Source organism: Solanum stenotomum, chromosome 10 (assembly GCF_019186545.1).
Source record: "Solanum stenotomum isolate F172 chromosome 10, ASM1918654v1, whole genome shotgun sequence".
NCBI classification, from domain to species: domain Eukaryota; kingdom Viridiplantae; phylum Streptophyta; class Magnoliopsida; order Solanales; family Solanaceae; genus Solanum; species Solanum stenotomum.
In genome coordinates, this window is record NC_064291.1 from 56,803,125 (window position 1) to 56,826,611 (window position 23,487).

Consider the following 23,487-nt stretch of genomic DNA (forward strand, 5'->3'; position numbering starts at 1 on the left):
GAATAATTTAGGTTAACCAACAACAATTAAAAAGTTTAGTTAAGGCGTCTCACGTGATGGGTTTGTTCTAATACTTCATTATTTTTGCTTAAATACAATGACCGGTGCTCTATTTTTTTAAAAATCATTGTATTTGACACATGTTAATGCAAAAATTTAAGAATACTCTGAACAGTATAACCGCAAATAATTTATTTACTTCTTAAAGAAAAAGGAGATTTTTTTTTCAAAACAAAATAGTACTACTTTTTTGCGAGGATGCCTTTAATAAAATAAATATAGAAATATAAAATTCAATCTGCAAAATCGTTTCGTTCGTTCTTTTTGCAAATGTCCGTCACCTTAATGATTTCACAACGCAAAATAAGTTAATACACCACTATTTTAGTCTATGACTCGAGGCGGATATTCACGTGGAAGGGTTGGTTCACGTGCTTTTATTAATTGTAAATATACGCACGCTTAATTTCTAGTAAGATTTGATTAAGCCTCTCAAGTAAATAAATTTTTGTTCAGTGTTTCCAAGCTATATATCCCCATGTAATCTTAATTATTGAATAACTAAAACTTTAACAAACACAAATATTTTCAAATATACACATACTTAAAAGAAGAATCATATATTTTGTTAAGCATCTTAAACACGAGCTCGTTAATTTAGGGCATTGATCCAACACATTATAATAGTATATAAATTAACATAAATAAAGATAAATGATTCTTTATACATCAAAACTAAACATTCTAAATACATCAAAAATTATGATTTAATCATAACTAATCTCAATATTATTCAATATTATTGTTATAGAACGTCAACGTCACAAATGATAGATAACGGGGACCAAACATGATGACTTAACAACCATAACATCCATCATAGCAAGTCTTCTCTTCGTCTTCGTCTCTCCATACCTTCGTTTTTGCCTAATTAATTATACAGGTTCGTTGCAATTTCTTCCATTAATTATGATTTTTCCAGATAGGTGCAACTTGAGAATGTTGAAGAGCTGTTTCTGCTTTTGTTTCATGGAGTAATTTCGGTTAATTTTTGTAAAGACTTGAGCTTTAGTACTGATTACCCTAATCCCAGAAATTATTAGCTCTGTTACATTTTTAGAACCAATTTTTGTTTCTTTTAGCTGAAATGCTTTAATTATGATGATTTGGAGAACTGATCTCAGCTAATTTGGGATCGAGAAGTAGTTAATTTAGATAAAGACTTGAACTTTACTACTAATTACCCTAATCCCAGAAATTATTAGCTCTCTTATATTTTTTGAACCAATTTTAGTTTCTTTTAGCTGAAATAGTATGATGATATGTAGAGCTGAGTTCAACTAATTTGGGATTGAGAAGTAATTAATTGATTGATTGTGTTGGGGATTATGTTTAATTTGTAGTTGAGTATTGATACTAGCTTAAGGTTACCGTTCAAGTTATTTTGTGTTGCACTGATTACAACGACAACATACCCAGTGTAATTCCATTAGTGGGGTGTGGGGAGGGTAGGATGTATGCAGAGCTTATCCCTATCTTCGTGGGGTAGTGATAGATTGTTGGCTCGAAAGGGATGTCACTGATTGTATCCTAGAAATTATAGTTATGAAAGACAGAGGTTGAGGTAAAGCGCTCAACGGTTACCTTCTTATTGAATTGGAATAGAACTCTTGATGTAGCATTGTATCCTAGAAATTATTGGGATGGGTAGAATGACATTACAAGCAAAAGAAAATGTTTTTATTATAATGAATCATCTGATGAGTTGTACAGCCGACTCCAACTGATTTGGGATTGAGAGGTAGTTAGTTAATTGATTGTGTTGGGGAATATGCTCGGTCATGTTTTATTCATAGTTGGGTACTAGTAATAGCTTTTAGGTTACTTTGGAGAAGTTTTATGGTTCAATGATTGTACTCTAGAAACTTTAGTTATGAAGGACAGAGGTTGAAATTAAGCTCAAAGGTGGTCTTCTTATTGAAAATGGAATAGAACTCTGGATGTAGCGTGCCATCGGGTCATTCGTAGTGGGAGGGGTAGAACATATAGTTGACATGGATAAAATGACATAGTCTAAAGCAATATGGAGTGTGAAAGCAGTTAGTTAACTTCTTTGGCAAATGTTTTTCCGTGTGTGGTTCCTGATTTCAATGGGAAGTTGGTAGGTAGATCCACCTATTGGTCTTGCTTTTGCTTTTATATGCGGAGTTGCATAGTGGAAACTTTTTCCTCTTAATCGTCACATTAAATCCTATTTCAAGTGGATGTGATCCCTATTTATAAACTTCTTTAACTCGTCAAGGTACAGTTTAAAAAATTGATCCATAATAATTGAGCTGTTCTCCTGCTATTTAACTATTAGCGTAGTGCTAGACAGAAAAAACTTTCGGGCCCATTATAATTCTTCCAAGCAAGCCAATGCTTACAAGATACTGTTCTGCACTCCAAATCTGAGGCATGTCCACTATTTACTGATTCCTGACAGCTACTATGGATTTCGGCCATGACAGGGCATGTTACTCTTTTTTTTTTTTTATGACTGAAAAGTCCGTTTGGGCCAACCTCTTGAACCAACCACAACTTTCAATACTCGGGGATAACAGGGCCCCCCTTCTACCCCTCTCTACTTAAATACCATGTTTAGTTCACAATTCCCTAATCCATTGCAATTTGATCTAAGCCTTGGGGCTGCTACATTGTTTGAAAGGCACTTCTATATCAATGGTAAATAGCTCTGAATCAATTGTCAGAATCAGGAAGCAAAACTTTATGTCCACAAGAAAGGGAAATCCTGTGTTGTATTCTAAAATATTTGCTGAGTCTCTTTGAAAGTATACTCTCATTGTAACACACCAATGAAAGCACTTGTACAACTTCTAGACATGTATATGTTGTCTTCCATTTGCAGATTGCAGTTTATTACTTGGAAATGCTGATTTGCTGATAATTCTTGTTGTACTTTATCCAGTCACCGATTTGTGGGTTTGCTGGAAAATATTAACTTCATGGTGGTGTACCTCGAGCACTAGAATTTTTCTGAGAGATTATTTTCAAGCTTCAATAGTTGGTGAGAACTCTATTCAGAGACCAGAATTGTCCGTAGATTTGGATGCATTTTTTTCTTTGACATCTAACTTAAACATTCTTAAAGTGAAAAAAGTGTCATCTTAACAAAATTAATCTCACCTTTATCTCTTCGCTTCTTTCCTGTTGAATAGATCTATTTATAGATTGACTTGAAGAAAATTGAGAAGTTCTGTATCAATGTTGAATATGTTTAGCCCCAGGAAGCTACCTTGGGTATCTGGTACAGATGACCAGAAAAAGGTACTAGCTTTTTCTTGCTTATGATCTAGCCATCTAACTTGGTATTTCCTAGTTAATTGTTCTCAAGTTCATTCGTTATCTTTGTGAATTGAAGGAACACTGAGTTTGTTGTGACTTTGCAGGTAGTTTTAACTGCTGTAGAAGTAGAATCTCTTCGATCAGAAATTGCTTCTTTGGAAGAAAGAGAAGCTCATTTAAAAGCTCAGTATGTTTTGATGCTTTAATTGTGCTCTCTCATTATGTCTTATGCTCCTCTATTTTAGTTTTTTTTAAACACATTTGTGTTTGGTGTTGTTGCCTCTTTGATATGACTGTACTTCGATTTAGCATGGAAAAAGGTTCCAAGAAATTTTGCAGCTTAATGCGGTCATATAATTCTCGGTACGATGCTTTTGTAATGTAGGGATGTCTTAAACATGGAGTAAATTACTGTAACACCTCTTGCTTAATGAAACTGAAGATCTTTTTTCATCTCTTTGGAGGTAGATTATCAGCGTAATGTGAAGTATGAACACATCCATAGATGCATATCTATCTACACTAATTACAATGTGAATTCATAGGTTACAGCAAAAGCATAAAAGCTTCGCCCAAGTTCTTTTTTTCTTTAGGTGACTTGGCCTTTAAACATGGAGTCTTTCTATCACATTTATATAATGTGCAGAATGTGCTAAGGTGGACTATGACATGCACGCATAATAAAACTGCCTTATATGCCCAAACTCTCTACATATGAACTTGCTTCAGTCTTTGGTTATGTAAATCCTTTGGTAAGAGGACACATCCTGAGTGCCTCTTCACATGTGGGTACATAGAACCATCGGGGACCGTTGATTGGATAAATAAGAGACGAAAACAGAAAGCAGGAAGTTCTTGTCATCTGCCAACTTGGGAACTAAGGGTCAAAAATCCTAGCAGAGGCTACATTAGATGAATTCTTCCCACCTACCTAAGCCTTGATGGCAGAGCTACCTAGTGCCTGGCTGGTTGGAGGCAGCTGATACTTGATGGACTAGTCGAGGTGCACGCAAGTTGGCCTGGACACTGCCATTATAAAAAGAAATAAATAAAAGGAAAATTTTGGAGTAAGGAAATGTGAACACCCTTCAAGATATTGCCGTGAGAGTTCTCTACAATGAATTAAGACACTTCCGGTCCATGCTTTTAAAACAAGAAATAACACATTGGGAAAGTGAATAATATCGTATTTCTAGGTAGTAGAAAGTTGAGATGTAACTGTAACATGGTATGACTGGCTTTCTACTTGATGAGAAAAGACCTAACAACAACTTACCCAGTGTATCCCATATGAGTTATCAATATGATGGCATCCTTTGGAACATCCTCCAGTTTCTTTTATTGAGAAATCATGGATTTGTCTAAAGCAGTACTCTTATTTGAGTTCTGATATATCTATATATATCTTTCTCTTCACAGATTAGAACATATTGACGAAATACTGCAGTCTGCTCGCATGTCGGGTTATTTGTATCTGAGAACGGTACTGAAATACCAACATCTGTCCTTTTCTTGTTATCTCTAGGATTTATCAGACTTAAATTATGAAAATCTTATTCTTGCTTTTGATCGACAGAGATGGGAGGCTTTACCAGGAGAACCTCTTCCAATCGATGATGACACTGAAGTTGATGACTGGCTTCCTAAATTTCTTGTCCTTCAGGGATCGGGTATTTTCTTGTATTCATCATCCATAGGTAATTATATTGAAACTTTCAATTTCAAGTGTCGCGTATTTTTTTTGGTATTGCCCTATTTTGGTGTAAGTGCATTATTCCAAACTTTTAATGGTGTACCATTACTCTCTGTGTTTTGCCTCCCTTTTATTGGCAAATTCTGAGTTCCTCATAGGAGGCTGAATCTTCCAACTATTTATCAGGAAAGTCTAGAAATCTTAAATGATGTCTTGTAAGCTTATGCTGATTAATGGTATTCATTGTAGTATGATGGACGTCAAATTTGCTCATATAGTGTCTCTTAAATTTTGATGGACTTCTATGTGATTTTAGTTATTAGAGATGGAAATTCAAACCCTCAACCTCCCAAAGGGACACTGCCCCTCAACCTCACACACCCCTCGTGATCAGGTGGGTGAAGTTTTTGTCAACATCAAAGTTTCAAAATCAATTAAGAATATATATGAGCAAAATGGGCGAACAAACAGGAAGAGGGTGAATGGAAACAGACACAAGAATGTCGAAGATAGTGGTGGAAGATGTGAAGACACAAGGAGGGAGGCTGCAAAATGAGTTGAAATGTTGCAGCTATCCAAAATTATGGAGTGAAATAGTTATTCGTTTTAGGTAGAGAATGGTGTGTTGGTATGTCTAAATAACTTATATGATACCCTCCCCCTGCCTCACAGTGTATATGGTTTGATGAAATTCCAATAACTCATCCTCCAACTCCCCTGTTCATGTATGTAGGTCAGTAGGTGGAATAGGAAAAGCACCTATGGTAAGGGTAGAAATTGTCATCTCTATTTGGTATAGCTCACTGTTGAGTTATACCGGGATTGGCTGACCGTTTAGTTGCATATACATAATTAATCACGAGCTCCATGCATCTGATGTAGAGATTGTCATCTCTGTTTGGTATATCTCTATTAATGCTATGCTGGGATTCTAATTGCATATCTTTTAATTCCTCATGAGCCAGTGCATCTCTATCTTCTCTTGATTTAATAGACACCCATAATATCTTTTATTTACTTGGACAATCTGATATCAACTAACACAATGAAGAATTTTCTGATATCTGTTAACACAACAAAGAGGCTATGTCATGAATACATTTGAGTATAACTACTAAACATGATGCAGATCTGAGTCCTCAAGACTCAACTCTCCTATCTGATGTTGTTGAAGTTGGAGCCATGCCTTGTCTGACACGAGACAACGGTGATATTCGATATTGCTTTTTTATTTCAACTCGTCATGGGCTGAGATATGAATGCTCTAGTGCTTCCAAAATACAGGTAATGGTTGTATCTGGATCATCTACTGCTAGTACCTAGTCATGGTATCTTCTTCCATGTGTTGATGTTTGAAGTTCATAAATGGACCTTCGAGTAAACGCGAATTCATATGCACCTCTCTGTGTATATGATCTTTTCCATTATTTCTATGCATGATTTGATGGAGTACGAACTGTCTGTTAGTAGTACACTAAAAGTGTTGCCTTGTTCTCTGGACATGAATGCTTTATCGGAATCCTGCCTTTTCGAATTAGTACCTCATGAACGATTAGATACTTAGAAGTCCATCATTATAAGTAGATGTTACGAGTACGTCTAACAGTAACACATGTATTTATCAGGTAAGTAGTAATATAGATGTCAAAGTAGCACGTTATAATAAGCCTGTTTGTTTATTCGTGTTAGTGCTTTGCTCTCGAGAATGTTGTCTTCCCATAACTAAAATCTTCTCTATAGATTCATTACATTCCTTTCATTATCCAGTTGCATGCTATAGAAGCTTTCTTTGTTTTGCAGGTTGATTCCTGGTTGGCGTCATTACAGAATCATTCTGATCTGCAATCTAACTGCACCACGCCCGATGAGCTAACCAAGACTTGACATGTTCTTCTGTCAGTATTCAGTAGCAACAACCTGTAAATATGCCATAAACTGAAGCAAAGACGGCATCATTGTTCACTTGGAAGTTTGATTGAACAACTTTTAGCATTTATCCATTATTCTGTACATAGCTTATTTAACTGCCATTGTCAAGTTACTACTACTATATAAATAAAATGTGTTCACAGTTTAAGAATTTCCACTACATGACATCTTTGGCAACAAATCATTATGTAGTTCAGATTGCAAGTGGAGTGTCAAAGTGAATCAGCTAGATAGTACCTCCAGCACCATCAAGAAGTGTGGCGGGATGACAGAGATTCCTTCGCCTTTAATTTGGTTCGAGCTTTGATAATGGAGAATCTCTTTTGACAATAGCATGTGTGATCCCCCTTAATGAGCCTATCCGACCTGAATTTGAATTAATTGTGTCATCGAATACTAGATGTCTAAGCGCAACCCGAAAAATAGCTTATGAAAATCTACCAGTGTTTCAATGGGATGACTGAGATTCCTCCGCCTTTAATTTATGACCTTTGATAATGGAGAATCTCTTGGCAAGTGAATGTTTTATCCCCTTAATGATCCTATTCGATCTGAATTTGAATTAATCGTGTCAGTGTATTTCAGATACTTAGATGACTAAAAGCAACCACACACAAAAAAAAAAAAGAGGATAAAAGAATATAGAATAGTACCTCCAGTCATGTAAAATAAATGTTTTTTTTTGGTTGATATTGTTTATGATAAGTTCCTCATTAGCTAGTAGGGTGTGTGTTCATAAAGCTAGAACACAATAATTTCATTTGTTTTTATACTATAATGGGGTTGCTTGTGATTAGTATTAAACATGGATGATAAAAACAAGAAGTAGGCAAAGTGACAAGATAATTTTTTTTAAGAGACAAAATATAATGATGTTAAAGAAATCACCAAATATGTCATTATAGCTTTTAAATCAACAATCATTCAAAAATGATTGCTCCTTTCAGAACCATTAGACCCCTTCAAGTAATGACAATCTAATTATACTATAAAAAAGGTGTTAAGATTAATGTTACCACTCATTGATATAATCAATTGTTAAAGAGTGTAACTCTATGAAATCAATTTCGATTTTTCTAACTAAAATTCGGGATTTGCATTCAGTGAATACTATCATTTTCTAGCCCAATAAGAAGAAAGTTACAATGTGTGAAATCGAATTCTTACTAATAAAGTAGAAGTTGAAATAGTCAATCAACTGAGTTTTTAATATTCTCCGTAAATAAACATGTAAACCACAACGTAACAATTGGGAAAGTTAACGAATCAGATTCGGTTTAACCCGTTTTGTGTTATGGATCGACTATTCAGCCCAATAAAACTTGGGCTTTAGGGTTTGGCCCAGCCCGAATCCTTAAACCTTCCTCTCTCACGCGTCCTAAATGTGGGTGTGATCACGCGCGACTTCATTGGGAACCTCACATATATAATCTATGTTAGTTTCACTCAATTTCTCACTCTCTTTCTCTCTCTATCACTTCACACATTTTTTGACTTTCTCTCTCTAAAAAGCTTAGAGATGAATTCTCAGATTTGCAGATCTGCTTCACGAGCAGCTAAGTCACTCCTTTCTGCTTCATCTAAGCAGACTTCTCGTGCTTTTTCAGGTATAATTTTCATTTTTATCGCAAACTGACTCGAACACTATAGTTATACTACAAACAAATCATTTTATTTCTTCCTGATGTGAATTATATAGCTGAGATTTGTAATTGCTATAGTTTTTAATTGATGAATATTTGAGCTCAGGTTATCAAAACAAATTAATGAATGTTTGAGCTTTTTTAGCATATGATCTTTGTTACTAACACTTATGTATAGTCAAATCTCTTTATAACAACGTCATTTGTTCACGAGCAGAGTTCTCATGCTTTTTCTGGTAAATTTTTTATTACTGATGTGGATTATAAGCTGAAATTTGTTATTGTTATAGTTTTTAATTGATGAAGGTTTAGCTGGTTAATTATAAAAAAAATGTTGTGAAGTTTTGAGCTTTTAGCTTGAGACTCCATTTTGAAAAGAATAATGATTTGTAATTGCTATTGTATTTATTTTATGAAGTTTTGAGCTGGTTATAATTAAAAAAAAAGGGTGAAGTTTTGAGCTTTAAGCTTGATATTCCAATATTTTTTTAGAAAGTCCTAAAAGCATATGATTTTTGGTGTAAAACTTGTATATTTTCAGAAATTAGCTAAAAAAAAAGTACCACAAATCTGATTTTTTTTGGTAAATGTTCCATAATATTTTTAAAATGTTAAATATCTGGTAATGGAGATATAAAGTATTTGACTTTAGATTAATAATGTGCGGTTAGTTTTTCTGTAGAGGAAGTGATTGTTTTGAAGTCTGCCTAGTAATTTATTTATGTTCGACTCATAGTAATGTTTTGAATTTCATTTTTTGGTCCCGGCGTTTGACTTTTTGGTATGTGGATTTGAATTTTTGCTTCTGTTACTGCTGCTTTGGAATTAAGGAGTCTATGAATTAGTACATGTGTTCCAAATGAATTGTGGTTACTACACATTTTGACCTTTATCTTTGTGGTTTAAGAAAGATTACCTTTTGACCTCAATGTACTGCGGTTCCAGCATTTGCACCTCAAACTTGGACTAGATTTATGTTTATAAGAATTAAGTTGCATAGTTAAAGTATGCACATATTATATGTGGTGTACCTCCAAATCATGGATTTTCTTCACACGATATGTATGACTAATGTGAGGTACTTGTTCTAGCTTTGCTCATTGAAAATAATCCGTTTTCTTATATGCTTGGTTTCTTGTTGGGAGTGCCTTATGTGTCATATATGTTTAAAGATCATCTATGTTTGGTTATATTGAAAATGCTGATTTCTGAGTTCTCTTTGTTGCAGGAGGACGAGCAGCAGCTGCAGCTGCCACAGTTTCTTTGAGAGGAGTGGTGCCTTCTCTAGCCTCATATGGCAGGAGTGAATCTGGAAATGCATCTAGAGCTTGGATTTCTGGTGTCCTTGCCCTTCCTGCAGCAGGTTTGTTCAAGTTTATTTCTCATGGACTTGTTGCATGCTCCTCTCTGAAAGCCTCTTGTGGCGAAATTTGATTCTTTGAGGAAGCTTCTGCTTTGTACCTTTTCATATAGTTACTGGCATTTAGGTGTCTACATTTAAGCCTTTTACTAGAACGCTCAAAACAAGAGTTGCATTAAAACCGCATGTCCTCCTATGTGAGGCGCCAGAAATACTCGCTACTACTGCCAGCTTATATTTTTCTTTTGGATGAAAGCAAAACTCGATGAACGTATGAAAGGTTAACTACCTCCACCTCTACTTAAAGAAATAGTTTTCTGTGGCTCGTATAGTTCAGTTGGTTACTGAACTTTCACCTTGTTGGTGAGGATTTGATTCTCCACCTTGAAATCCCGTCCCCCATTTCCCCTTCTCCTATACCCATCAGAGGAAGAGGAGCCTTGTCTCTTGCTTAACATTAGCATTATGGCATCCGGAACTTCTTCTATAACAAATAGTCTATGCTCTTGCATGGTATGGGGTGAAAAGGTTTGCTGTACTTGTGCTCATAATTGAGCATTTCATTCCATTTCTCTCAGACAAAAGTTATAACTTGTCCTGCCTTTGTTTCCTTGTTCGAGGAAATAGTTATTTGTATTCTAATTTCATCTTTTCCCTCTCTTTATTGTTTAGCTTACATGCTCCAGGAGCAAGAAGCACATGCTGCTGAGGTATCGTATTCTCAGCCTTCCTCTAGATTGAGATGTTATATTATCCATTTTATTATCATTTTCATTCTTTTTAATAACATATATGATATGTTTGTATTTTTCAAGATGGAGCGCACCTTTATCGCCATCAAGCCAGATGGAGTACAGAGGGGCCTGGTACGATAATGGTTTCTGTTGCTACTTCTATTATTTATATGATCTTCCAATAATGTGCTCCCACCCACCAATCCCTTAGTTGAAGAGGCAGCTGAAGTTACTTTGCATTTTAATATTTTATCTGGATGCTTGATGGGAAATGTATTCTCTTTTACGGTTGGCTGATAAATTTTTGTTGCATTTCAGATTTCAGAAATCGTATCACGCTTTGAGCGCAAGGGCTTCAAGCTGGTTGCAATCAAAGTTGTGATTCCTTCAAAGGAATTTGCAAAGAAGCACTATCATGACTTGAGTGAGAGACCATTCTTTAACGGTTTGTGCGATTTCCTTAGCTCTGGCCCTGTCTTAGCAATGGTAAGTAAGAGGATTTTACTAGTCAAGTGCCATTTTATCTCTTTGTCCAAACTACTTCAGTATGGGTAACTCCATACACTTTTCTTCAGGTTTGGGAAGGTGAAGGTGTAATCAGATATGGAAGGAAGCTTATTGGAGCCACTGATCCACAGAAATCTGAACCTGGAACCATCAGAGGCGATTTAGCTGTTGTAGTCGGAAGGTAATAATATACAAGATATAACTACGCATCAATCTCAAACGAGTCATTCTGCTTGTATGATTGCGTAAATATGAGTTTTAACATAAGCTGCTATACAGGAACATCATCCATGGCAGCGATGGCCCCGAGACCGCAAAGGATGAGATCAACCTATGGTTTAAACCAGAGGAGTTGGTTAAGTACACCAGCAACTCTGAGAAGTGGCTATATGGTGATAACTAAGTGAATGTACTCTTTGCATTAATCTAATTAATTTGCCATTAGATAGGCATGAGGGGTAGCAACTCATAAATCAAAATAATACCATTTTTTCCTAAGGCGAGTAGCAACTTTACATTTAGTATACTATTTAAAACCACCACAATAATATGTATTGAAACATTGAATTTCATTTTTCTTGTTCCAATGCAATGATCTATTGCCACTATTGGTGGGATGTGTAATGAAGTACTTCTTTCGGAGTTAAAACTTTCGTTTGTTCTTGCAAGTTTCCCTGCAAAAAGCTCTCTACGCCTATTCTTAAAAGGAACACTATTTTTCTGTAGTTAGATAACCCAAGTGGCTTAAAGCGGGGAGGGGAGGATTTTGGGTAAAAGCTTACCGTGTTGAATGTTTACGTCAAATAAATAGATGCATAACATAATAAAACTATGATATTTAAACTATGATATTATTGTTAAATGTAGTGCATGCATCTGAAAACATAAAATATTCAATAGGGCATGTGTTGCATTTGGTATGGCTTTGGGAAAAAAACCACTTACGACATTTGATAATATAAGAAGATTTATGATGTTTGATTCTTTGACGAGATTGGACTATAGCTGATTGTTTAGTACATTTTGATCCAATTCATCTCAGCTAAATAAAATGTGAGCGATTCAATCACAATCTATTTAGTTCATTTTAACTTATCGAATTTTAGTATAATCTGCATATTTGAAACCCAAAGTTATATATAGTTATATATAATAATGTGATGGGAAAAACGATAAGCGAAACACTTAAATGTAGACAACGGAAAAATATACTATCGTATGCGTCTCTTTTAGCAAGTTTTGTATATTACATGGTCGATATTCTCTCAATATATATATGGAAAAGAAGGATTTAAAANGCAAATTTAATATAAAAAATAATATTAAAATGCTCAATAACCAACAGATTCTTTGACGAGATTGGACTATAGCTCATTGTTTAGTATATTTTGATCCAATTCATCTCAGCTAAATAAAATTTGAGCGGTTCAATCACAATCTATTTAGTTCATTTTAACTTATCGAATTTTAGTATAATCTGCATATTTGAAACCCAAAGTTATATATAATAATGTGATGGGAAAAACGATAAGCGAAACACTTAAATGTAGACAACGGAAAAATATACTACCGTATGCGTCTCTTTTAGCAAGTTTTGTATATTACATGGTCGATATTCTCTCAATATATATATGGAAAAGAAGGATTTAAAAACACTGATGATTGAAGTATTACTATAACCAATTAACCATGAGTAACCATATGACATAATCATAATTCATAAATCAATTAGGAAATATATAATAGGAGTAATTAGTTACGATCAATAATTGCATTTATCATCAGTTGGGTTGATTTCGAGGAGTTGAACTCAATTTTTTTTACTATAAGTGAATACACAAATAAGTTAAGAATCTTAGTATATTGTAATTTTTCAACGAGCAAAAGGGTGATAATTGACTCTTCTTGAACAAGAGTAGCTCTGACTAATATCATTATTATTTTGACTAATATCAATAGGCAAAAGGGGGTGTAGCTCATATGGTAGAGCGCTCGCTTCGCATGCGAGAGGCACGGGGTTCGATTCCCCGCACCTCCATTTTAAAATTTCATAATTTATTAGATTAAGATATGTTTTATATATATCTCTCCTGTCACTTAGATTTGTTGTTCTTGAGCTGAGGGTCTCCCGGAAACAGCCTCTCTACCTCCACGAGGTAGTGGCAAGGTCTGCGTACAATTTACCCTCCCCAGACCCCACCTAGTGGGATCTCACTGGGCATGTTGTTGTTATTAGATTAAGATATGATTTCTGAATTTTGATATTGATTGAAAAATTTCATTTTTATATATATTTATCTTTTTTAACTACTATTATAACCGCTCTCTCTGTCCTAATTTATGTGACATTTTTTGTTTTTCGAGAATTAAACTGTTTAAATTTGACCGAGAATTTGTGTAAGGAATCTTTAAATTTTTTTTTAAATGAAATTTATATATTTGTAAACTACGTAAAAAGTACTATAATAAGTCACAATAATTAATAATTCAAAATGATTAAAAGATCTATAAAAAACTTACGATAAAAAATAAACTTGTTTGAATCTTGAAATCTGAAAAGTGCATATAAAAATGGGACGGACGGAGGGAGTATTATTCTGTCCTATAAAAAAAAGTTCTATTTTTCCTGAAAGTATTAGTATAATGTGTCATAGTACAGTAGTAGTGTAATATTTTGTGTTGACACTTTTTGTTATTTGAGAGTTAAACGATTTAAGTTTGAACATAAATTCACTTATGGAATCTTCAATTTTTTTTTATATATTTATAAACTATATAAAAAGTAGTATAAGTCACAATAATTGACAGTTCAAAATATTTAATTATATTTTGCTTTTTTATTTTACCTCAATACCTATATTCTGTTGTACAAATAGGTAGTTATGCTGTGAACAATTCTCACACTCTCTTTTTGTTCGTCTTCTCCAAGCTATCGATCTTCAATTTTTTCCTTCAAATGTCGAGTTGTCAGTCCACCGGAAAGATGCCGGAAGAACGGCTCAGCATTCCCGGACGACCAAGCTGTTCAAAACCTGAAGATGAACACTTGGTGGAAGACCTTTTCTTCAAGACAAATGTATGATTATTGCTTTTTTGATAGTGTAATTTCTTCCAACTTTAACAATGTTGTGTATATATATTTCAGATTAGATTTACCTTGGTTGGAAAACAATGTCTTCTCGGGGTGGATCATCAAGGACATTGCTGTAGGTGTAATTTTTTCATTTTCAGTTTTACTTGGTTTCATTATTTATGGGTTTTTCTTCTCCGATCTACAGCTTGTTGCTGGGCTTTTGCATCTACAGAAGCGATTACTGCAGCTCATGCTTTTAAGAACAAAGAAACAATACCATTGTCGAAGCAACAACTTGTTGATTGCATATTCATTCACTATAAAAAACCTTCATGGTTTGCGGATTTGGGACCGAAACAGTGTTTTCCATCTTCCTGTACGAAGGCCTATGAGTTTGCTACTGATTTTGGAATCGTTGAAGAAACGCAATATCCATTTACTGAACAAAGAGGTGACTGCAAGGGACCATCACCTGGAGTGGTACGTATTGTTCAGTACTATAGTACTATTCCTTCTGTTCCATTTTGTGTGACGTTTTTCCGATTTCGATATTTAAATAAAAGTCTATTTTTTATCTTTTATCGTAAGTGATCTTTTAAGCAATTACTGTGACTTATAGTATTATTTTTTTTACGTAATTTACAAATATATAGATTTCATTTTTAAAAAATTAAAGATTTACGCAAATTCTCAGTCAAACAAATGAACACATAAATTGGGACAGAGTGAGTACTAATTAAGAGTTAATATTCCAATGGATCACATAAAGTCACTCAATCATATATATATTAGACAGACGCAAATGGAAGTTTATCAAACCATAGTATATAGTGAGATGGTTCAATTATGGGCTTATCCGTATCAACTACTATTTTCTTTGTCACATGCAATATGTATTAATTATTAGTCTCAATAATATATATTTCCAAACTAATTTGGACAGTAAAAGTACTAACCACGTCTTTATTATTTATTATTTAATTTATTTTATCTTTTATCTAACTTTTTCGGTGTAGAACTTTGGTGTACCTACTTTTTTTTAGATTTATTGCTCAATATGTGACACTATGTAATGACGGTTAAAGATACAGTCTACCCAAATATTATATTCATTAAAACAGTACGATACATTATAAAAATAAATATTTAGCAACCATCCAATTAGAGTGTTAATAATTTCATTGAAGCCGTGAAAATATGTACATGAGGCTTTTGGAGGAGTACATAATTGTTTTTTTTTTGAGTTAATTGTAACTTGTAGGTATTTTATTTATTCACTATTTCAAAAAATAAGTAAAAATAATTATTTTTTAAATATTTTATACTTAGTATTATTAATTATTTAATCCCGAATTATTTTTAAAGACCTAATACTTAACGTAATGTAACAAGGATAGGAAGGGCTACCATATTCCGGCCCAATTTGATCCTCTTTCCAATTTTAGGATTTGTGAGAGATGAATTCTCCGACGGCAGTATTCATGAAAAAATTGGTGGAGAAGGAAGGAGATGATGAGAATTTTCAGGCTCAAAAGAAACTTAAGATCGGAGATGATGAAATCTCCGACGTAAAAGAGTGTCTGGTGCAAGAGAAAGATAAATTCGATGAGGATATGAATGGCACAGGTTCCGATCCTGAAATCACGGATTTCCCTGAGTCCGATGAGGATCTTTCCCCGATAGTAAGTGTTTGTTGTACCTATGATTCAGAGGAGGATTATTGCCCAGATTATCCAAACGGGAAGATGGATAAGCCTCTTTGGGACAAGTACTACAAACAGATCAAGGAGAGCGAGGTAAAACCATTTTATTTTATTTTATTTTAAATTGCTCTATGACTAATTTCTGTATGATGTTTGGAGTTAAAATTAGCATTCTTACAGAAAACAGTGTAATGACCTTAGCAATGGAGTGTGTCTTTTGCATAATCTATGCTTAACAATTCTAAATGGTTTCGTTCGTTGTGCTTTTAGCTATTTTGATCTTTATTTGCATAAATTAGCTTATAATTAATTGGTCTATCGGAAATAGCCTCTGTGTACAGTTTAGCCTTCCTCAACCCCAGTCATAACAACATTGTATGTTCACCACCTTTGATGCCGTCTCTGCCAATAGGATGTTCTCAATGACCTTAATGAATCCCAATTGATTGTCAAAGATCAATTATTAACTTTAGGAATAAGAACCAGACATGTATGAGTAGGCAGATTGGAACCTGCGAAGAAGCGCTTCACATACTCAAACCATATAAGTTTTGAACTTTTGATAATATCCCATGTTTTCTGAAAGAAATGACCAGTGCATCCATCCGGACCAGCTGAGCTGTTAGGATTTGTAGCATCTCTTATTGCGTTCTCTGTTAGAATAGTTTCTAACGCTTCATTATCCAAATCAGTTACTTTGCTCTCCAAATGCCTCATATTGCTTTCACCAACAAAATCTGATTGATAGAACATGTCACTGAAGTAGTTGATTGCAGATTGGGCAATTTGATCAGTGTTATTAATCCATGTGCCTGAGGAGTCTTTGATTCTGAGGATCTGAGACTGTCGTCTTTTTCTTTTGATGACACTATAACAATATTTAGAATTGGTATCCCCTTCTTCATCCCATTTAATTCTGGCTTTTTATTTCAAAATACTCTCATGAACTTTCAACCACTTTATGTACTTGGCTTGGGCTTTATGAATCATGATTCTGTTATCATCAGAGTAACAGTTTCATATTGAGTTCTTGACAACATTTTAAGCTTATTCTGAAGGATCCACATGGGGTTTCCTTGAATCTCATTTCTCCAAGCTTCTTTAACAATATCAAGAAAGCTAACTTGTTCTGTCCAAAAATTCAAGAATCTAGAATATTTGATACTGTTAGAATTTTCCTTGTCACTCTGAAGTAGAAGAATATTCTGATATGATCCAGTTTAAGGGAAGTGATATACTCTAGTAATAGGAAATCTCGTAGCCCACTCTTCATTAAGAACAACTCTATCGAGTCTTTTGCAAATTCCTCTTCCTCTTCTTCTACCATTACACCGAGTATAAAAGGATTGTCAGAGAAGTGATGTATATAAGTTGACAATCATTTAAGCAATTAATAAAATCAATACTTTTGGCAAGGGTATGAGGTAACCCTTCTTTCTTTTCATCAGCCGATAAGATACTATTAAAGTCTCCAAGAACTGCCCACTGGCCATTAACTTGACGATGACCTGAACGCAGACTTCTTCTCCTGCAGTAGTTGTTTTTAGCATAAACAGTTGTGACCCAAATTTACTTTGTATCACCCAGAGTGTTAATCTTGAATGTCTATGATGGTCTATAAGATCCCAATTTAAGGAAATATTCCCAAAACACCAAATCTTTCTATTGATATTGGACAGTGCATGATCAAAGCTAGTCATGACTAGCCTTAAATTCATCATTTTGTGAAGGATGGAGAAAACACTCTTGTAAAGCTATGAAATTGATTTCGTGGAGCTTGATTAAACTCTAGAGTCTTTCAAAAGATCCTTTAGATTTCGTACCCCCAATGTTCCAAATGATTGCTCTAATCATTAAAACTGATAGGGGGAGGGGATTTTGTGTCTCTAGGCTTACCTTGTAAACAACCTGTCTATATTTGTTTGATAATTCTTGTTCTCCCTTTTTTTCACTTTTGTTCCTCTAGGGGGAGAGATCATGTTTTTTTGTTGCATATTGAATATCCTTGTTGATAGTATCTACATGTTCACTAAGAATAGAGACTGCTCCTTGTTAATCTTACACCAAGTTATTCATATCCATCTCATTGAAGTTATCTTGTATTTGATTCATCTTGAGAGGGGCTAAGTCCACAACTAGTTTCCCATTCATATCTTTGACATAAACTCCAGGTAGGGTGATTCGTATTCCTTGACTGAGCTGTTTGTCCCTGTATATTAGTGTCTTATTGGCTTCATTGTACTTTGGTAGGGATTTGATATCCAAGATTTTCCTGGACGGTGTTGGATGACGACCGTCTTTCCCCTACCATACTATTTGGATGATCCCGAGAATTATAACAAATTGAAGGACTATGCTTCAAAGGCACTTAAGCTATACAATGATGATAATGTATGCACTTTTCAGTCTTTCAAGTTTGTCCATTTTCTTCGTTTTCTTATACTAACAAAGAAAATAATCTCTCTGGTTTTTTAGGGCACGTGCTACGAGGTCGATAAAATGTTGAAGGTGAATGGAGGTGGTTGTAGTGATTTTATCTATTATCTTACCTTTACCGTCAAAAATGGTGTGGAGGACATTTTTCAAGCAAAGGTGGTGGAAGAGATGGATTTTTCATTAGAATTTCCTATCGTTAGGCCAAAACCTAAGGCTTCAGACTTGTATTTTAGTTATTGACAGTTTGTCTAACATATTTCAAATGCTTTGTTTCTATTTAGTCTTTTTTATTAGTTAGATATCTTTTGTTGTATCAAAAATGAGTAAATGACATGTTGTGTTGTTGCAGAATTGATACTATTAGGAATTTTGTCACAACACCTTGTAGTGGAAACAAATTAATACCACTCTGTTTAAAAACAAAAACAAGACAAATCAATTTGGATCTAAGTCAATCTCAAAATTTATATTATAAAGTGACGATAACATAAGATCTTACTATCCCTATATAATTATCCGCGCTAAAGGGTAAGAATATCCAAAGCAAATATCAGGTAAATCAATAGTTACGATGGACCTAAATCTAACTATCAATATGAGAAATAAGTATTTGAATCTAATTCAATTTTAAAAGTTAACTCATAAAACGAGACTTGTCTAAAATTTGGTTTAAGTTAACCCAAAGTGTGAAAATTAACTCAACTTGCATTCATATCCGATTATTCAAATTTACGATGGAGAAGTTTGTGGTAACAAAATACTTATCCTTTATTGCATCATACGTGATGTGAGTTCAAATTAATCGGATTAAGTTTTAATATTTTTAAAAAAAGAGTAGGGACAACGCATATTGTTGCGCCATTTATTTTACATGTATGACCAAGTCCTTTTCTAATTCCTTCAAACTAAAAGAAAGTTGCCTTTTCTTGAATTGAATTTTTTCACTTTATTTTCCAAGAGGGGTGGGGTAGAGGGCGTGGATTTCACGTGGCTAATATTACTAAATTAATACATTATATTAGTCAAAAAGTGGAGGGGTGGATAACTCATTATCCTCAAGAAATTCCAACTGTTTTTTTCAGTTATAACACGTTACGCCATAATTAATGCAAAGGTGGCAACCATATGACAGTTGACAACTACCAAAAGTGTAAAAAAATCTTTTAAGAATACTACTATAATATAACACGGTCGATAATAATATATCCAACGTAATCTTATAAATAGAATCAAAAGAGAGTGGCGTATATGCAAATTTTATATCTATTTTATAGAAGGAAAGAGATAGTTTCTGAAAGGTCGTCTACCCAAGTAAAACAATTCAAAATATGTTTGAAAAATACAATAATGAAGAAGTCCTTTAAAAAATAATAGTGAAAGGACTAAAAATATACTCTTTCTGTCTACTTTTAATTGTTATGATTTCTTTTTCTAGAGTCAAACGATAAGAAATTTGACTGGCATTTTACGATGTATTTTTTCATCATATTGATATACAAAAAAATTGCAATTTATAGTACTTTTCGTATAGTTTTTGAATATCTAATTTTTTTTTGTTTAAAATATCGAATTAATATAATATAATTTAACTTTAAAAATTAGTCAAATTGATTTTCGAAAAGCGTAATATGACAAATAGAAGTGGACGGAGCATAAAAAAAAAAAGTCTTTGCTAATCAAGAAGACTAATTAAAGTCATGTATATGATCACTTATAAGTTGACACTTGGANCAAATTAATTTTCGAAAAGCGCAATATGACAAATAGAAGTGGACGGAGCATAAAAAAAAAAAGTCTTTGCTAATCAAGAAGACTAATTAAAGTCATGTATATGATCACTTATAAGTTGACACTTGGAAATGTAGTAAAGGTGGTCATCTTAGTTGGTCAACTAAAATCTCCCCTTTAAGAATAGTTAATTAATTACCATTTCCTTTTCAATTTATATAGTGAAATTTGACTAATTACAAAGTTAAGATCTTTGAAGTTTGTAATTTATAATTTTATGCATACAATATTGAGAGTAAAATTGAAGGATATGGCTAATAAATAGAACGTGTCTTTAAAATGGAAGAAATATGGTTTATTCATTATGTCATTAGAAAATTAAAAATTGAGATTTAATCAAAGTTCAAAAACTTAGGGCTTAAACAAGCATTCCTTTAATTTAGGGGGGAACCCTTTAATTTGCCCCTTTTAGTGTAGAGTACAACAACACAACCTTTTTGTTGTTTTGCAATTAGTTGACTCGGGTAATATGATTCCTCTATTCTTAATTAAAGATTTTGAATTCGAATTCTGAATATACATAAATAAATAAAATTAGGCATCATGCATATTCTTCTTAAATGAGTCTTATGCAACACGAGTCCAAATTAATTGAAGCTTCAGTATAAGTATCGAACAGGTGAAAACCAAAAATAAATAATTCTTTTTCTCTATTTTGGAATAAAGCTAATGTGGGATTGTCATGTTTGAAGATGTAGCAAAAAGATAAAGTCCCTTTTAACATTATCCTTGTTTGTTATTCATGTAAAAGATATGTGGTACCCTCAAATTGTTTAACAAATTGGACCACATTGTGTACACCTGCCAAACCTAAAATGGAAAGTAAAAGAAAACTACTAGAAAATAAGAAAAATTTCGAGAAACTATTATATATATTTTTTTATCTTCTTAACATAGGAGTACGATGGAGTGTTACCCACTATTGTTTCTAGATTCTATTTGTGAAAACGGAAAAGGATCAAAATTGTCCCTGAACTATGCGAAATAGACCACTTATATCCTCCATTACATTTTGGGATCAAAAATACCCCCGCAGTTATCCCAGGAGACCACAAATACCCTCAAGAGTTAACACCCCAATTTTTTAGTGACGTGGCAAGCCACATGGGACTAATCCCTCCACCTAAGCATTGCCAACTAAGATTCACTACAAAAGAACTTGACTTTTAGTGGCGACAAAGTCGCCACAAAATCCCAAAATATTGCCACTAAAGGTTATGAGTGATTTTTAGTGGCGACTAAGGCTCCAACAACCATTCGCTAGTAAAACCTATTTTTTCAACAAAAAAATATGATAATTAATTTTCNAAAGTAATTAGTCATTTAATTGAGGGTATAATAGATAAAAAAAATTTGTCCTTTCTTGATTTGTCAAAATGGACAAGTAATTAGGGACAACTATAAAAGAAAAAATGCATAAGTAATTAGGGACAAATGGAGTATCATTTATGTAAGGTTATATGGTGATTCATTAATTTTTTGAATTTCAAAATACCAAAAAAGGTCATATTTGTCAAAATAATTAATGCCATACGAAAGGGAACTATTGGTGGAATAATTAAAAAAATACATTATTTGCTACTTTCGGCAGATAATACTCCTAAGTTTTGTTGCTAAGGATTTACATATAGTAATTAATAGGAAAAAACATTAATTTTCAACAAATTACGCGTTTTATTAGATAAGGATTTGCATTAAACCAAAACATTAAATGACCTTAATTATGACTCATTTATAGAAACAAATAGAAAAAAACAATTTCATATCTTCTTTTTTTTCACCTAGGATAACCTCATGTCGTTCTAATCTATGTCGAATTCTTTTTCCTTCCGATAAGTACTCTGTGATGAGCATTTTGTGCAAATTGTGTAAGTCCTGCATGGTATAATAGCCAGCAAACACACAAAGAATGTAAATTGTATAGTTGTGTGTAATAGCCTACAAGGCTACAATCACACAGAGAATATAATCGCATTAGATAAATCTATGTGACAAACTCAACTTAAAAAGTATTGAAGAAATTAATTCTGAATCATTCGTGTGGATAATTATCCTTCAAAACAACTGAATCATCTAGAAGGATACAATTTTAAATCTTTGTTATTATACATTTGGAAGCAAATAACAGAAAACATACCCCTCGAAAATCAACACATAGAATAATTTATTTATTTTAACTTCCACACAACTTTTATTTTTATTTTTTTGCTATAAAATATGATCCAAAAGAACTGCTAACAGAAAATTAAGATTCTGGGACTGGACAAGAGGATACAACAAAATTTATAAATTTTCACGATTCCCAAGGTGAAATAAAACATGCTACAGAAAAAACCAATAACAATAAAGACAAATATTTAATTAATATTTTAATCAATTAATTACCTACCTAAACCTTGGACATTAGAAAAAAACAGTTGGTATTTACCAATTTCGACCAGCTAAGATTAATTGCATGCATCGTCTTTTTCTTTTTTTTTTTTGCTAAAAGCTTAGTCATTAACTAATTTTTTGTTCTGATTAAATTTAGATTTGCAATAAATAAAATCATTTAAGAAACATATAAAAAATTATGATGGTTTGTATATGATTTCTTTATTTTTATCCAAATATCTCGAATATAAATTATTAAAAATATTTTATTCTTAAATAAATTTACATTTCAATAAAAGTATCAAATAACGTACTTTGAAAATTAAAAAAATAAATAATAACTAAGTTGTGAAGTAGATTGCATAAATCTTTGTATATTCCTTCGAACTTCTATTATATTAAAAAATTAAGTATGCAGAAAAATAAGATTATTTTAAAATTATTATTATTTATTTATCTACCCTTATTTTTTAAAACTTTTACTTTAGAAAACTGACACAAATGCAATAAAATATACACTAAAAAAAAGTTGACTATTCATTTTTGAATGTGGGGTTAATCATGAGTTCACAATATTAGAAAAAAATGTTGTGGAGCATATAGGAATCTAAACTAGAATCTACAGAGTCCTCCTTAATCTAGACACAATCCCCCATATTTTTATTTTTATTAGGAGTTCGATATTCATATTAAATCTTATTAAATTAATATTCTCTCGAAAAGTCTTTTGTCGGAGTAAAGTATTACTTGACATACACGATTTCATACCCAAATATCAAACTTCTGATTATAAATAAATGATTTCTTGAGATTCTTATCTGTCATTCGATATTTATATTAGATCAAATTAAATTTTCACAAAATGTCTCTAGTTGGAGTAAAGTATTACCTAACAAATTTGAT

General features: G+C 33.1%; 4 protein-coding genes and 1 non-coding gene across 8 annotated transcripts; all 5 read left to right on the top strand.

The window, feature by feature from the left end:
• Positions 1-833: 833 nt before the first annotated feature.
• Positions 834-7,087, top strand: LOC125878364 (uncharacterized). 4 transcript variants are annotated; one of them, XM_049559602.1, is made up of 8 exons: positions 834-943; positions 2,909-3,067; positions 3,219-3,327; positions 3,450-3,532; positions 4,765-4,828; positions 4,922-5,042; positions 6,168-6,322; positions 6,839-7,087. In XM_049559602.1, the coding sequence occupies exons 3-8, from the start codon at positions 3,265-3,267 to the stop codon at positions 6,920-6,922; spliced, it is 570 nt and encodes a 189-aa protein (XP_049415559.1). In that variant the 5' UTR covers positions 834-943; positions 2,909-3,067; positions 3,219-3,264; the 3' UTR covers positions 6,923-7,087. The 4 variants fall into 4 exon arrangements, with proteins under 4 accessions (XP_049415559.1, XP_049415562.1, XP_049415560.1 ...); XM_049559605.1 differs by having other exon boundaries at positions 4,922-5,015; XM_049559603.1 differs by having other exon boundaries at positions 847-943; positions 2,969-3,067.
• Positions 7,088-8,421: 1,334 nt separating this feature from the next.
• On the top strand, positions 8,422-11,860 carry LOC125878363 (nucleoside diphosphate kinase 3-like). Its single transcript, XM_049559601.1, has 7 exons — positions 8,422-8,574; positions 9,839-9,973; positions 10,643-10,680; positions 10,786-10,836; positions 11,023-11,190; positions 11,280-11,392; positions 11,491-11,860. The coding sequence occupies exons 1-7, from the start codon at positions 8,487-8,489 to the stop codon at positions 11,612-11,614; spliced, it is 717 nt and encodes a 238-aa protein (XP_049415558.1). The 5' UTR covers positions 8,422-8,486; the 3' UTR covers positions 11,615-11,860.
• A 1,316-nt stretch (positions 11,861-13,176) lies between these two features.
• Positions 13,177-13,249, top strand: TRNAA-CGC (transfer RNA alanine (anticodon CGC)). The gene has a single exon. It is a non-coding gene; the product is annotated as a tRNA-Ala (tRNA).
• Positions 13,250-14,167: 918 nt separating this feature from the next.
• On the top strand, positions 14,168-14,875 carry LOC125843225 (uncharacterized). The gene is made up of 2 exons (XM_049522435.1): positions 14,168-14,287; positions 14,357-14,875. The coding sequence occupies exons 1-2, from the start codon at positions 14,168-14,170 to the stop codon at positions 14,873-14,875; spliced, it is 639 nt and encodes a 212-aa protein (XP_049378392.1).
• A 778-nt stretch (positions 14,876-15,653) lies between these two features.
• Positions 15,654-18,740, top strand: LOC125841973 (uncharacterized). The gene is made up of 3 exons (XM_049521161.1): positions 15,654-16,080; positions 18,238-18,378; positions 18,463-18,740. Exons 1-3 carry the CDS (start codon positions 15,742-15,744, stop codon positions 18,661-18,663), a joined length of 681 nt encoding a protein of 226 aa, XP_049377118.1. The 5' UTR covers positions 15,654-15,741; the 3' UTR covers positions 18,664-18,740.
• The last annotated feature ends 4,747 nt before the right edge of the window (positions 18,741-23,487 follow it).

What these genes read in the sequence shown, in the direction of transcription:
- LOC125841973 (XM_049521161.1), top strand. Translation starts at nt 15,742, where the DNA reads ATGAATTCTCCGACGGCAGTATTCATGAAAAAATTGGTGGAGAAGGAA. An exon ending in AACAGATCAAGGAGAGCGAG is followed by an intron (nt 16,081 to 18,237) that starts GTAAAACCATTT and finishes GTACTTTGGTAG; the next exon opens with GGATTTGATATCCAAGATTT. An exon ending in AGCTATACAATGATGATAAT is followed by an intron (nt 18,379 to 18,462) that starts GTATGCACTTTT and finishes CTGGTTTTTTAG; the next exon opens with GGCACGTGCTACGAGGTCGA.
- LOC125843225 (XM_049522435.1), top strand. Translation starts at nt 14,168, where the DNA reads ATGTCGAGTTGTCAGTCCACCGGAAAGATGCCGGAAGAACGGCTCAGC. An exon ending in ACCTTTTCTTCAAGACAAAT is followed by an intron (nt 14,288 to 14,356) that starts GTATGATTATTG and finishes TATATATTTCAG; the next exon opens with ATTAGATTTACCTTGGTTGG.
- LOC125878363 (XM_049559601.1), top strand. Translation starts at nt 8,487, where the DNA reads ATGAATTCTCAGATTTGCAGATCTGCTTCACGAGCAGCTAAGTCACTC. An exon ending in GACTTCTCGTGCTTTTTCAG is followed by an intron (nt 8,575 to 9,838) that starts GTATAATTTTCA and finishes TCTTTGTTGCAG; the next exon opens with GAGGACGAGCAGCAGCTGCA. An exon ending in ATGGAGTACAGAGGGGCCTG is followed by an intron (nt 10,837 to 11,022) that starts GTACGATAATGG and finishes GTTGCATTTCAG; the next exon opens with ATTTCAGAAATCGTATCACG.
- LOC125878364 (XM_049559602.1), top strand. Translation starts at nt 3,265, where the DNA reads ATGTTGAATATGTTTAGCCCCAGGAAGCTACCTTGGGTATCTGGTACA. An exon ending in GAAGCTCATTTAAAAGCTCA is followed by an intron (nt 3,533 to 4,764) that starts GTATGTTTTGAT and finishes TTCTCTTCACAG; the next exon opens with ATTAGAACATATTGACGAAA. An exon ending in CTAGTGCTTCCAAAATACAG is followed by an intron (nt 6,323 to 6,838) that starts GTAATGGTTGTA and finishes TTTGTTTTGCAG; the next exon opens with GTTGATTCCTGGTTGGCGTC.